This window comes from Petromyzon marinus, chromosome 58, assembly GCF_048934315.1.
Source record: "Petromyzon marinus isolate PM22_M1 ecotype Great Lakes invasive population chromosome 58, UKy_Petmar_22M1.pri1.0, whole genome shotgun sequence".
NCBI classification, from domain to species: Eukaryota; Metazoa; Chordata; class Hyperoartia; order Petromyzontiformes; family Petromyzontidae; genus Petromyzon; species Petromyzon marinus.
This window is the reverse complement of record NC_133724.1, coordinates 6,912,721-6,924,975: the sequence shown is the minus strand read 5'-3', so window position 1 is coordinate 6,924,975 and position 12,255 is coordinate 6,912,721. Positions and strand designations below refer to the sequence as shown.

At 53.9% G+C, this 12,255-nt stretch overlaps 1 protein-coding gene across 1 annotated transcript in view; it reads left to right on the top strand.

Moving 5' to 3' along the window:
• The window catches only part of HELZ (helicase with zinc finger), a 105,904-nt gene that overhangs the window by 62,524 nt on the left and 31,125 nt on the right, over nt 1–12,255 (top strand). Inside the window, exon 20 of the mRNA XM_076052790.1 lies at nt 2–359. Within this exon, the coding sequence (XP_075908905.1) occupies nt 2–359 (358 nt within the window). The remainder of the gene's footprint in view (nt 1; nt 360–12,255) is intronic.

The window sequence follows — 12,255 nt, the reverse complement described above, 5'->3', positions numbered from 1 at the left end:
GGAAGCTCTGGGAGCGCTTCATCGGCGCGTGCCACGACAGCGGCAGCCTGCAGGGCACCACGCTGGAGCAGATCCGCGCGGAGCTCGACGGCGTGGAGCTCAAGAAGTCGTACGTGCTCAACCCGCTCGCGCCCGAGTTCGTGCCGCGGGCGCTGCGGGCCGCCGCCGCGGCCGCCGCCGCCGCTTGCTTCCCCTCCTCGCCCTCCGCCGGGAGCGGCGGCGGCGGCGGCGGCGGCGGCGGCGGAGGAGGAGGAGGCGGAGGAGGTGGAGGAGGAGGTGGAGGCGGTCAGCACGCGTGGGAGCAGATGCACGGAGGACTGCCCGACGTGATCACGCACAAGCCGCACTCGCCCTCACAGGTGCCGCCCCCCTGCCCGCCTCCTCTTCCTCCTTTTGCTCTTCCTCCCCCTCCTCATCCTCCTCATCCTCCCACTCTTCATCCTCCTCTTCATCCTCCTCCTGACCTCCTCATCCTCCTCACACTCCTCCCACTCCTGCTCCTTCTCATCCTCCCGCTCCTCATCCTCCTCCTGACCTCATCCTCCTCACACTCCTCCTGCTCCTTCTCATCCTCCCACTCCTCATCCTCCGCACACTCCTCCCACTACCCCTCCTTCTCCCTCCTCCTCATCCGCCTTGCCGCCGCTGCTCGGCGATTCTGTCTTGTGCGCCGTGCGTTGACGCGGCGATGTGTCCGAGTGGTAGCCTGGCCTTGCCCCCTACATTACGATCGTAGGTAAGACGTGGCCCGCTGGCTCGGAGGTCAGAGACGCTCGCTTGGCTCCGCTGAGATCCTGGGTTTCGAATCCAGGTTGCAGCCGCCTGTGGTCAAGCTGGATTTTTCACGTGCAGTGAGTTGATGGTTTTGGCCCGGTCACCTGTGACTCATGCAGAGAGCCGTTCTCACCGAGACACACATAGAGACCCGTAGACTCACATAGAGACCTGTAGATTCACATGCAGACACCAGTAGACTCACATCGACACCAATAGACTCGCAAAGAGACCCGTAGACTAGCATAGAGACCTCGAGACTCACATAGAGACCTGGAGACTCACATAGAGACCCGTAGACTCACATAGACACCAATAGACTCACATAGAGACCAATAGACTCACATAGACACCAATAGACTCGCAAAGAGACCTGTAGACTCGCATAGAGACCCATAGACACACAAAGATACCCATAGACTCACATAGACACCAATAGACTTGCATAGAGACCCGTAAACTAGCATAGAGACCCATAAACTCATATAGAGACCCATAAACTCATATAGAGACCTGTAGATTCACATAGAGACCTGTAGATTCACACACAGACACCAGTAGACTCACATCGACACCAATAGACTCGCATAGAGACCTGGAGACACACATAGAGACCCATAGACACACAAAGAGACCCATAGACACCAATAGACTCGCATAGAGACCTGGAGACACACATAGAGACCCGTAGACTCGCATAGAGACCCGTAGATGCAAATTAGACCGAGTTCACAAGGGATCTCGGCGGTAACTCCGTGATATCCGCTTCCGTGGGCCATTCTCGAACGCAGAAGCTTTGCAAACGCTCCGCGAGATCTGAAACAGGCGGTCCATCTCGTCGCTGACCCCGGCGGTTGGCACAGTTGGGATGAAAATGGGCAACGGCTTTCCGGTGAACCTGGACCGGGGTGGTGGGAGGGGGTGAGGGACGTGTGGGAGTGGGAGGGGGGCGGGCACGTGAGGTCAGCGGTGGGTCCTTGATGAAATCTCAGCTCAGACGCAAATGGTATTTTACCCGGCGGATCAATCCTAGCCCTGGGGGGGGGGGGGGGGGTGGGGGGGGGGTGGGGGTCCCTCCGCGCATTCCCCTGGCGGCACGGCCCATCTACCTTCACACTGACGTGGGGCCGGGCCAGCGAGGGACTCGCCCCCCCCCCCCATCCTCGCCTGCGTTTGCGGAGACTGAGCAAGATTGGGGGAGGATGCGGGCGTAGCGATGGAGAAGAGGCCCTTTGGCAGTGGTTGCGAGGAGTCGTCAAAATTATTCAGTTCATTTCATTTGTTAGGTTTAACCCTGTGAGCCAAAATTCGGCTCTTGAATCGGTGTGCAACCGCAACAAACAAAAACATGAACAAGAAAACATGTTAAAGTGACTACGCGCAAACATAATAATCCAGGAAAAAAAAACAGCAAAGTCTTCCAAAAATCGCAGTGAGATGCAAGTCAAACAATAACAACCATGAGACGATTTAGATTAAAGTTATCAGTCTAATTCTGCACTACAACAAACAAATATGGCTAAACCAAAACGTTTTCGAAATCACCCAAATAAAGCTATAAAAACAATGTAACAGTGTTATAATCTTAGCTCTTTCGATAAAGTCACGTTGAAGGGAAACAATAAAATAATAAAATATATACGAAACAATAATAATTCTCACGACGTTTCGACCATAACACAAACGGTCGTCATCAGGTGTATTTATTTATAAAAAACCCCGTTTAAAAATAAATAAATTAATGCAAACCGACACACCTGATGACGACCGTTTGTGTTATGATCGAAACGTTGTGAGAATTTTTATTGTTTTATATATATTTTATCATTTTATTGTTTCCCTTCAACGTGACTTTACCGAAAGAGCTAAGAATATGAATTACTGCAGTCACGAAAGCTTTAAATCAAAAATGTAACAGTGATCATAGGAACTGTGATTCAAATTTAACAATAAACGATATGCATAAACACGTCGTCTAGTTTGGTGAGGAGGTAGCCCCCGGGTGGCTCGGGAGGTCAGGAGGGTCAGAGACGCTTAGCCCGGCACCGCTGAGAGTCTGGGTTCGAATCCAGACGTCAAATAGACCCGTAGAGTCGCATTGAGCCCCCATACGTTGCCATAGATCGCTTTAGCCTCACATTGACCGGGATGTGATCGAACTGGGTTCTCTAGCGTGGTGAGTTGAGGGTCTCAGGGGATTCTAGATTTGAAGCTTTCGTGACTGCAAGGATCCATACTCTTTGGTTCTATTCGGTAAAGTCACGTAGGTTGTTTTATTTTTTACCTACGTGACTTTACCGAATAGAACCAAAGAGTATGGGTCTCAGGCGAGTCACTAATGACTCACATAGAGACCCATAGACTTACACAGAAACGCATACATTCCCATAGAGACCCGTAGACTCGCATTGAGCCCCCATACGTTGCCATAGATCCCTTTAGCCTCACATTGACTGGGATGTGATCGAACTGGGTTCTCTAGCGTGGCGAGTTGAGGGTCTCAGGCGAGTCACTAATGACTCACATAGAGACCCATAGACTTACACAGAAACGCATACATTCCCATAGAGACCCGTAGACTCGCATAGAGCACCCCATACGTTGCCATAGATCCCTTTAGCCTCACATTGACTGGGATGTGATCGAACTGGGTTCTCTAGCGTGGCGAGTTGAGGGTCTCAGGCGAGTCACTAATGACTCACATAGAGACCCATAGACTTACACAGAAACCCATACATTCCCATAGAGACCCGTAGACTCGCATAGAGCACCCCATACGTTGCCATAGATCCCTTTAGCCTCACATTGACTGGGATGTGATCGAACTGGGTTCTCTAGCGTGGCGAGTTGAGGGTCTCAGGCGAGTCACTAATGACTCACATAGAGACCCATAGACTTACACAGAAACGCATACATTCCCATAGAGACCCGTAGACTCGCATAGAGCACCCCATACGTTGCCATAGATCCCTTTAGCCTCACATTGACTGGGATGTGATCGAACTGGGTTCTCTAGCGTGGCGAGTTGAGGGTCTCAGGCGAGTCACTAATGACTCACATAGAGACCCATAGACTTACACAGAAACCCATACATTCCCATAGAGACCCGTAGACTCGCATAGAGCACCCCATACGTTGCCATAGATCCCTTTAGCCTCACATTGACCGGGATGTGATCGAACTGGGTTCTCTAGCGTGGCGAGTTGAGGGTCTCAGGCGAGTCACTAATGACTCACATAGAGACCCATAGACTTACACAGAAACCCATACATTCCCATAGAGACCCGTAGACTCGCATAGAGCACCCCATACGTTGCCATAGATCCCTTTAGCCTCACATTGACTGGGATGTGATCGAACTGGGTTCTCTAGCGTGGCGAGTTGACGGTCTCAGGCGAATCACTACTTGGTGCACACGGAAAGAACGTTTGCTTACGATCGGACGTAGGATGGATAGTCCGCGCGAAACGCTTTGGTCGGCATCTCCTCTTGGATTTTGTTATCGGGTGTTTAAAGTGGACGTTCCAACGTGCGTCGCATTAAAACACAGCGGCTCCCTCACTTAACGACATTTAATCGGTTCCACGAAAACGACCGTGAACCGACGTGGTCGCAAATCGAATATCGGAAATGCTCGTCGGAGGCTTTAATCGGCTATATCGCAACACAAGCGGTCGTCCTCGGGCGGAAAAAAAAATAAAAATAAAAATCCAGCAGTGGAGCTGCTGAACCCCACGTGACTTTAGCGAAAGAATCAAAGAGCGTGGATTCCTGGAGTCGCGAAAGCATCGAATCAAGATTGCTTAATTAGGCTCTTCCGTGCTTTTCTTTAAAAAAAAAAAAAAACACTTTCCTGGCTGAATTTGCACGCGAATGTTTGTTTCCCCTCACTTCCGTGTCTTTCCTCACATTCATTTGAGGGGCCATTGTTATTGACCTTACTTGAACTTTGAAGTGAATAAAAAAACAACAAACTATTCGGAAAGCTGTTACCGGAAGCCAACGCAACATCGAACGTTGAAAAGCTATCAGCCGGTTGCTCTCAAGACTCTCACAAAAGGGCGCCTCGCTGATTGGCCGAGGTCTGCTGCCGAGTCCACTTAAGAGCGCTCCGATTGGCCGAAATTGGCAGGTCTGCGTGACATCGTAGACCGTGCCATTCATTGAAAATGCATCGCGCAATAAAGGAAGGATCGCTCGTCGAAATATCGTCAATCGATGGCATCGTAAAACACCGAGGGACCGCTGCACAGCCTTCATTTAAACAACTCTGAAAACACGTTCTCCTGCGGAGGGAGCTGGTAGTAGGAACGTTGGGTTGCTCGGTCAATGGGCAGGGTCAACGGCGGCACCACCACGTGGTGCATTCCGCACAATATGCCCGACTGTGAGGGCGGGCACAAGCCGGCGTGAGTAGGTTAAACGTTGAGTTTTATAAGGGCACCACGGGGTGACCAGCCCCTCCCCTCCCAGCCCCACCCCTCCCCTCTTCACCCAGCCCCACCCCACCCCTCTCCACCCAGCCCCTCCCCACCCTCTCCACCCAGCCCCACCCCTCCCATTTTTGGATGCACGACAGACGGACGGACACAATGATCCCCTGTGGGCTGCTGGTGTAGTAACCAGGAGGTTCCTACACAGTATTACTCTTTGGTTCTTTCGGTAAAGTCAGGTAGAACATGCTTAACCTGATGATGGTTGCTTGTGTTGCAATCAGAAGCGTCGTCTTCTATTGTTATTCGATCTTATTTTCCACGTGACTTTACCGAAAGAACCAGAGAGTAATTCCTGCACTCACGAAAGCTTCGGATCCAACTCTGAAATTATGCCTGTAGCTTTACACGTGGCGTCGGCGCCGTTCGCGCAGATGGCATCTCTCGCAACCGCTGGGGAACCACAGGGGCGTGTGGGGAAGGCAGTAAGCCTGCAGGCCGTGCGGAGCCGGCGCCGCCAACAGTTAGCCGAGCTCTGCAGTCCTCAATATGTTGAGATGTTTCGAACAGTAAGAGAGCAACTCAGAGGCGCGCGAGACAGGGCCACAGACGAGCGGGAGAGCAGCGCTACCAACAATTGCCCCAAAGCTCTGCAGTCCCTCGACGCCATAAGATGTTTTCTGGCCGACTAACGAGTTAAATCATAGCAAATATTTCCTGTCGCGATGATGGGGGTCTGGGGGGGCGGCGGGCGGGTTATTGTGCGTGCCGCTTGAAACCTTACCCAGCGGCAACCCTCCCCGCCTTCCTCTCAGTGTGACGGTATCGTCATCGCGTGCGCGAGTTTGTTAACCTGCTGGCTGTGTTGGATTCACGGCGGCAGAGCGTGGGGGCGACTTCTGCGGAGTGGCGCGCGAGGATCTTCAAGGTCATCGGTCGCAGCGCGTTTCCCTCCCTCCCCCCCTCGATTTATTTTCAAACTAATTTAACCAAAAAAAATCTTCCCAACAAAGCTGGCGGTGGGGGCTTGCGGGCACACGGGCCGAGCGAGTGGGCGGCGTGGGGTTGCTACGATGCGAGCGCTTTAACGCCCGGTGGTTTATCGCGAGCGGGTTTTCTTTGCAACCGCGGTTGACAGCGCTGATGCGGTAACTCCCAATAGGCAACCAAAACTGAAACTTTTTTTTTTTACATTAACCACAATACTTGTGGTCAGAATGCAAACAACAGACAACACGTGGCATTTGCATTGTCCTTGAAACTGATTGGTCCACACCAGGAGACGGCTTTCTTTTGAGCCTCGACCCAATTGGTGCTCGAGGCTTCTTTCCCGCTTGGGCGAGCCGTCTCGCCGCTGATAACGGAGGCGCGGCGATACGAGCCCCCCCCCCCTTCCTCTTCCTTTAAAAAAAAAAAAACCACTTCACGGCTCCGTGATTACAAATTGCCGGGCGCTCGCACAGCGATGACTGACCGACGCTGCAGATTTCTGCGTGAATATCTGCGCGTGCATGCGTGCTGAATGTGTGAATATTAATGTGCGCTGGCCGTGGTGCGGGGAGCGGCAGCGTTGGTGCCCGGCGCTCCCGCGCTACGCCTCGAACCCGGCGACCCGAGTTCGATTCCCGCACGTCGGCCAACGTCGTCGGCAGCGAATGTCAGAACCCGTCCTGGGCCTTTCCCCGGCAAGCATCTGATGCGGTGTGTGAACATCGCCACTGGGGAGACAAAGGCGGCCGGGCGTGGTGCTGGCCACGCACCTCCTCGTGTGCCTTGCTGACCTTCATAGGTGCTCGCTCGCAGCACTTGTCACAACAGTTTGTTAAGTCTAGACACGGGGATCTCTGTGTGTGCTGTGTGGGTGTACGTTCGCGACATGTAAACAGTTTGGTAGTGTCTGCCTCCCCCTCCCCCTTGCCCACTCGCACACAAAGGCAGAGACCACCGGAATAGCCTGAACAGACTGTTGGGGCAAGTGCAGACATCGAACGAGGTACTCATTGGAAGGCCGAGTCGACCTAGGGGTTGCCCAGGACCAGTTCAGACAATCGTCACTTGGTGTTGGCCGTGAGCAGGAATCGAACCCGGGTGGCCAGGTTCGTAGCGCAGCGTAGCGCTAACCTGCTACACTACCGCACACACACAGACACTCAGCCCCAAATACCCGGAAATCCACACGTACTCACGCACACCCTCTGCTTATCTGTTTCGCCGATTTAGTTCAGACCGACTTTGTCACATTTCTTACCTCGGCACATTGGCGATTGGTTGGATTTTAATTGCTAAACCTTACACTCACGAATGCTCCTATTTGAGTACGACCGCCTGTTATGGCAAACGCCATCTTTTAAGGCTCGCCGGTGCAGTATCGACGCCCTGAGATCGAACTCAAGTCCACCAGACGTTGCGCTACCCGCTGCGTCACTGCTCCCCAAGGACAAAGATCCCCCGTGTAGCCTCAACAGACCGTTGGGCGCAAGTGCTGTTAGCGAGCGGCACCTACGAAGGCCGGCACGGCACACGAGGCGGTGGGTGGCCAGCACCACGCCCGCCCGCCTTTGTCTCCCCAGTGGCGATGTTTACACACCGCACCCAGGTACTCATTTGAGGCCAAGTCGATGTAGGCGAGGCCCAGGACGAGTTCAGACAATCGTCGCCGGTGTTGGCCGTGAGCGGGAATCGAACCCGGGTCGCCGGGTTCGTAGCGCAGCGTAGCGCTGACCGCTACTCCACCACCGTTCCCCGAACGCGCGCACGCTCAAGCGGGCGCGCGTTCACATCTAAATGCAAAGCTCCTCCGTGTCCGAGTTAATCGAATGCGACGAGGGACAGCTTGTGGCATCGAGTCTGCCGGCCCCGGGGTCTGCAGCTGTTTCCACCGCCTGCCGCTCCCGCGGTTTTGCGCGGCGCAAAACGTCGTCGCGGATGCTGTGGAGCAGGCAGACGCCGAAACGGTTCGCTATTTTTTTGTTTCTTTCACCGGGTAAGGCCCAGCAAGCTACAAAGCGACCCGGCCACGAACGATAGCCCAGCGAGGCGGCGTAGCATCGCGCGGAATGCCATCGCAGCCAAGTAACTCGCAATGCGCGGCTGTCGATCCTGAACGTGGGGGGGGGGGGGGGGGAAACCGGAGAACCCGGAGAACAATCCACGCGACCACAGGGATGGAGAGAGAGAGAGAGACACGCAAACTCCAAATATACAGGGGTCGGGATCGAACCCACGACCTCCTGTGTACACCAGGCGAGGAGAACCCGGAGGAAACCCGCACAGAACAGGGGGAGAAGGCCGACACGAATGCCGCGCAGGGAAAACGCGCGCCACAGTCGGGAAGCCCCTTTTTGTGGTGTGAGCCTGCGAGACCGTTACCACCGTCCTCCCACCCACCGCCGCTCTTATTTGCATGCAGTGGTAGGATTGGTTTATTGATCTGCGTAGGGGTTGTCAGCAAGGCACTGTCATGCAAGGTGGAAGGAGGAAGTTGCATTATTTTACGTTAGATTTTTTAACCAGGTGAGAACCCCGTTGGTGGTTATCGCACCGCGCTGCCGACCGAGCCACCCGAGTTAGATTCCCGGGCTAGGGCTGACATCCGTCCGTGCGACGTGTTTCGTGGATCTGCACAGGAACGGGTGACCCATGGGCTCGCGTAGAAATCCTTACTCGTGCCGAGACTCATAGCCTCGCAATAGTGAACCCATGCATTGTGTGTTTCATACGTCTGTTATGAATGTGACCACATCTCACGATGCTGTACGTAAACAGTGGGCATCGTTCAGAGGATTCTGTGAGTCTATGGGTCTCTCTGTGCGAGTCTGTGGGTCTCTGCGTCAGAAGTCTGTGGGTCTCTGCGTCAGAAGTCTGTGGGTCTCTGCGTGTGCCTATGGGTCTCTGTGTGAGGAATCTATGGGTCTGTGTGAGTCTATGGGTCTCTGTGAGGAATCTATGAGTCTCTGTGTGAGAAATCTATGGGTCTCTGTGTGTGTCTATGGGTCAATGTGTAGTGTGTGGGTCTCTTTGTGGGTCTATGGGTCTCCATGTGAGTTTATAGGTCTCTGCGTGTAAGTCTGTGGGTCTCAGTGTGAGTCTGAGTTTCTGTTAATCTGTCAAGCTCTGTAAGTCTATGGCTCTCTCTATAAGTTGATGTGAGTTTATGGGTATCCATGCGAGTATGTGGGTCTCCATGTGAGTATATGAGAAGGTTATGGTTCTGTATATGAGTCTCTGGGTCTAAGTATCACTCCGTGGGTCGCGATGTGAGTTCGTGGGTCTCACTGTGAGTCTTTGGCGTCTCTGTGTGTGTCTATGGGAGAGAAAAACAGTCGGTCACAGTCAGATGAAAAGAGGAAGATCTTGAACCTGGATTTGAACAGGGGCAAGCAACTCCGGCAGCGTGAACGGCTGGGCAGCAGAGGAGAATCAACTCGCCATGGTAGTGAGATGTTAACAACCTCGCCTGGTATACAGGACGTCGTGGATTCGATCCCGAACCTCGACGCCTGCCGCAAATTTGGAGTTTGCGGGGATTTGTCTCCCGAGCCCTCCGGTTTTTCCCTCCACGTTTACAATCGGTGTGCGTTCAGAGTTATTTGGCTCCTGTAAATGTCCACGTGATGATAAGCCACTTCGTTGAGCTATCACTTGTGATCGCTCGGTCGCTTGGGATAAAGAGCTGTGGGCCTTACCCGGTAAAATAATGAAAATAGTTTATAGTTCAGTTCTGAGTGAGCAATATTCAGTGTTGTGTGATATCTGCACCGACCCTTCGTCTGACAAGCCTGGTGAAGTGTGCGTCGAACAGCCCCCTCCGTCCACGAGCGGCGTGGTTCGCGAGGCCTTCATCCGGCAGCCGATTGATGGCACTCCTGTAAATTTTCACTCCCCCCCCACATGAACGTTTAAATGGAATGTTTATCGTGCGATGCGTGCGTGCGGGCTGGGCTGGGCAGGCGGGCGGGCATGCGGGCGGGGCGAGTGGGTGGGCAGCACACATGGGGGGAGCCAGGAATTGTGGGCCGAGTATTGGGCCGTGGGACAGCATGCGTGGCTTGCACAGGCTAGGGCCTCCCTCGCCTCTGATTAACAGCGGGCGACCGTAAATCTTGAACCAATAAATGCACCTGCGGAATTTACTTTGGGTGTCCGGGGAAACGCTTTAACGGCTCGCCAGATGATGCATTGTCCGAGAGCTCTTACATGCTGGCATCCTGTTCAAATCTTTTTCTTGGGCCAAGGTGGCTGGGTTGGGTTACTTGGAGGTCAGAGAGTTGAGCTGGCACTGCTAAGATCCTTGGGTTCGAATCGGGGGAGGGGTCAGCTGCCCAACTGTGATTAAAGCGGGTCTTCATGTGAAGTGGTGAGATGTTAACTACCTCGCCTGGTGTACAGGAGGAGGTCGTGGGTTTGATCCCGACCCTGACGCCTGCTGTACATTTGGAGGTTGCGTGTCTCTCTCTCTCATCATCATCACGGTGGCTATGAGATGTTAACTACCTCGCCTGGTACACAGGAGGTCGTGGGTTCGATCCCGAACTTGACGCCTGCTGTACATTTGGAGGTTGCGTGTCTCTCTCTCTCATCGTCAGGGTGGCTAGGAGATGTTAACTACCTCGCCTGGTGTACAGGTGGCGTGGGTTCGATCCCGACTCTGACGCCTGCTGTACATTCGGAGTTTGCCTGTTCTCCCCGTGGCCGTGTGGATTTTTCTCAGGGTCCTCCGGGTTTTCCCTCCACATTTAGAAATGTGCTTTTAGAGAATTTGGCCACTATAAATGTCCACACGAATACGCCGCAATTGTTGAGCCATCATTTGCGATATTCAGGTCGCTTCTGAGAAAGAGCTACATAGCTCAGGGTGCCTTACCTGTTAAGTCTCAGGCCAGCTACCACTGACTCACATAGAGATGTACAGACTCACGCTGTGACCCACGCACTCGCATAGAGACCCACAGACGCTGTGAGACCCACAGACGCTGTGACCCATGCACTCGCATAGAGACCCACAGACTCGCATGGGCATCCATAGAGATCCGTAGACTGACATAGAGAGCCATAGACCCTCATATGAACTGAGTTTGTAGTTAAACCAGGTTCTCATGCTCGATTCGAAGCTTTCGTGACTGCAGGAATTACTCTTTGGTTCTTCCGGTAAAGTCACGTAGAAAGTAAAATCTAATAATTAAAGAATACGACGTTTCGGTTGCAACACAGGCAACCATCATCAGGTAAGAATGAATGATGCAACACAGACACGGGAACAGCATAGGCAGACACTCGTGCAGAGAGAGACACACACACACACAAAGACACACCGAGCGAGACACACGCCAAGACAAACAGAAGCCAATTGTCCTGGTGTTGGTTGCTTGTGTTGCAACCGAAACGTCGTATCCTATTATAATGTTATTTTATTTTCTACGTGACTTTACCAGGTTCCTCATGTCTAGTGAATGAATGGTCTCAGCCGAGTGACCAATGCCGACATAAACCCCCCCCCCCCCACAATTATCGGTTAAATTCCAACCTTGAGAATTAAAAATATCGGTTTGGCCCGCCACGCCGACGGGCGTCAGTCACGGCAGGGTGGGTGGGAACGTGCCGCCCCCCTCCACTCCCCCCCCCCGCCCCCCGTTACACTGGAGGAGCTCGCTCGAAGGAAGGACCTGGGGGGGGGGGATGGTGGCTCTGCATGGTCCACTTCCGGGGCCGCCGTTCTCGCACCGTGAAGGGGGTCGGTCGCCCGCCGCTCGGTTCGGGTTCCTTCCGAGAGGAAGCTCCCGCGCCGCGTGGAGCGACGCTTGGAGCCGAACCCGGCAGGCGTTCCCGGAGAACGAAATGAAAGGAGGGGGTGGGGGACGGAAGGTGCTGTGGGGTAGGGGGGGGGGCGCCCACGGGCAAGTGCGCCCCCTGAGGCTCGCTTAAGTCGTGCGCTCTGAGCAGCTTGCCGAGCAGCTTGCGGAGCAAAGCCAATCCTCTTGGCTGGCCATCGGACAAAAGACGGTCGCTCGCAGTCGCGCGCCCCGTTCAGATGCGTCGCTTCTGCGGGCCG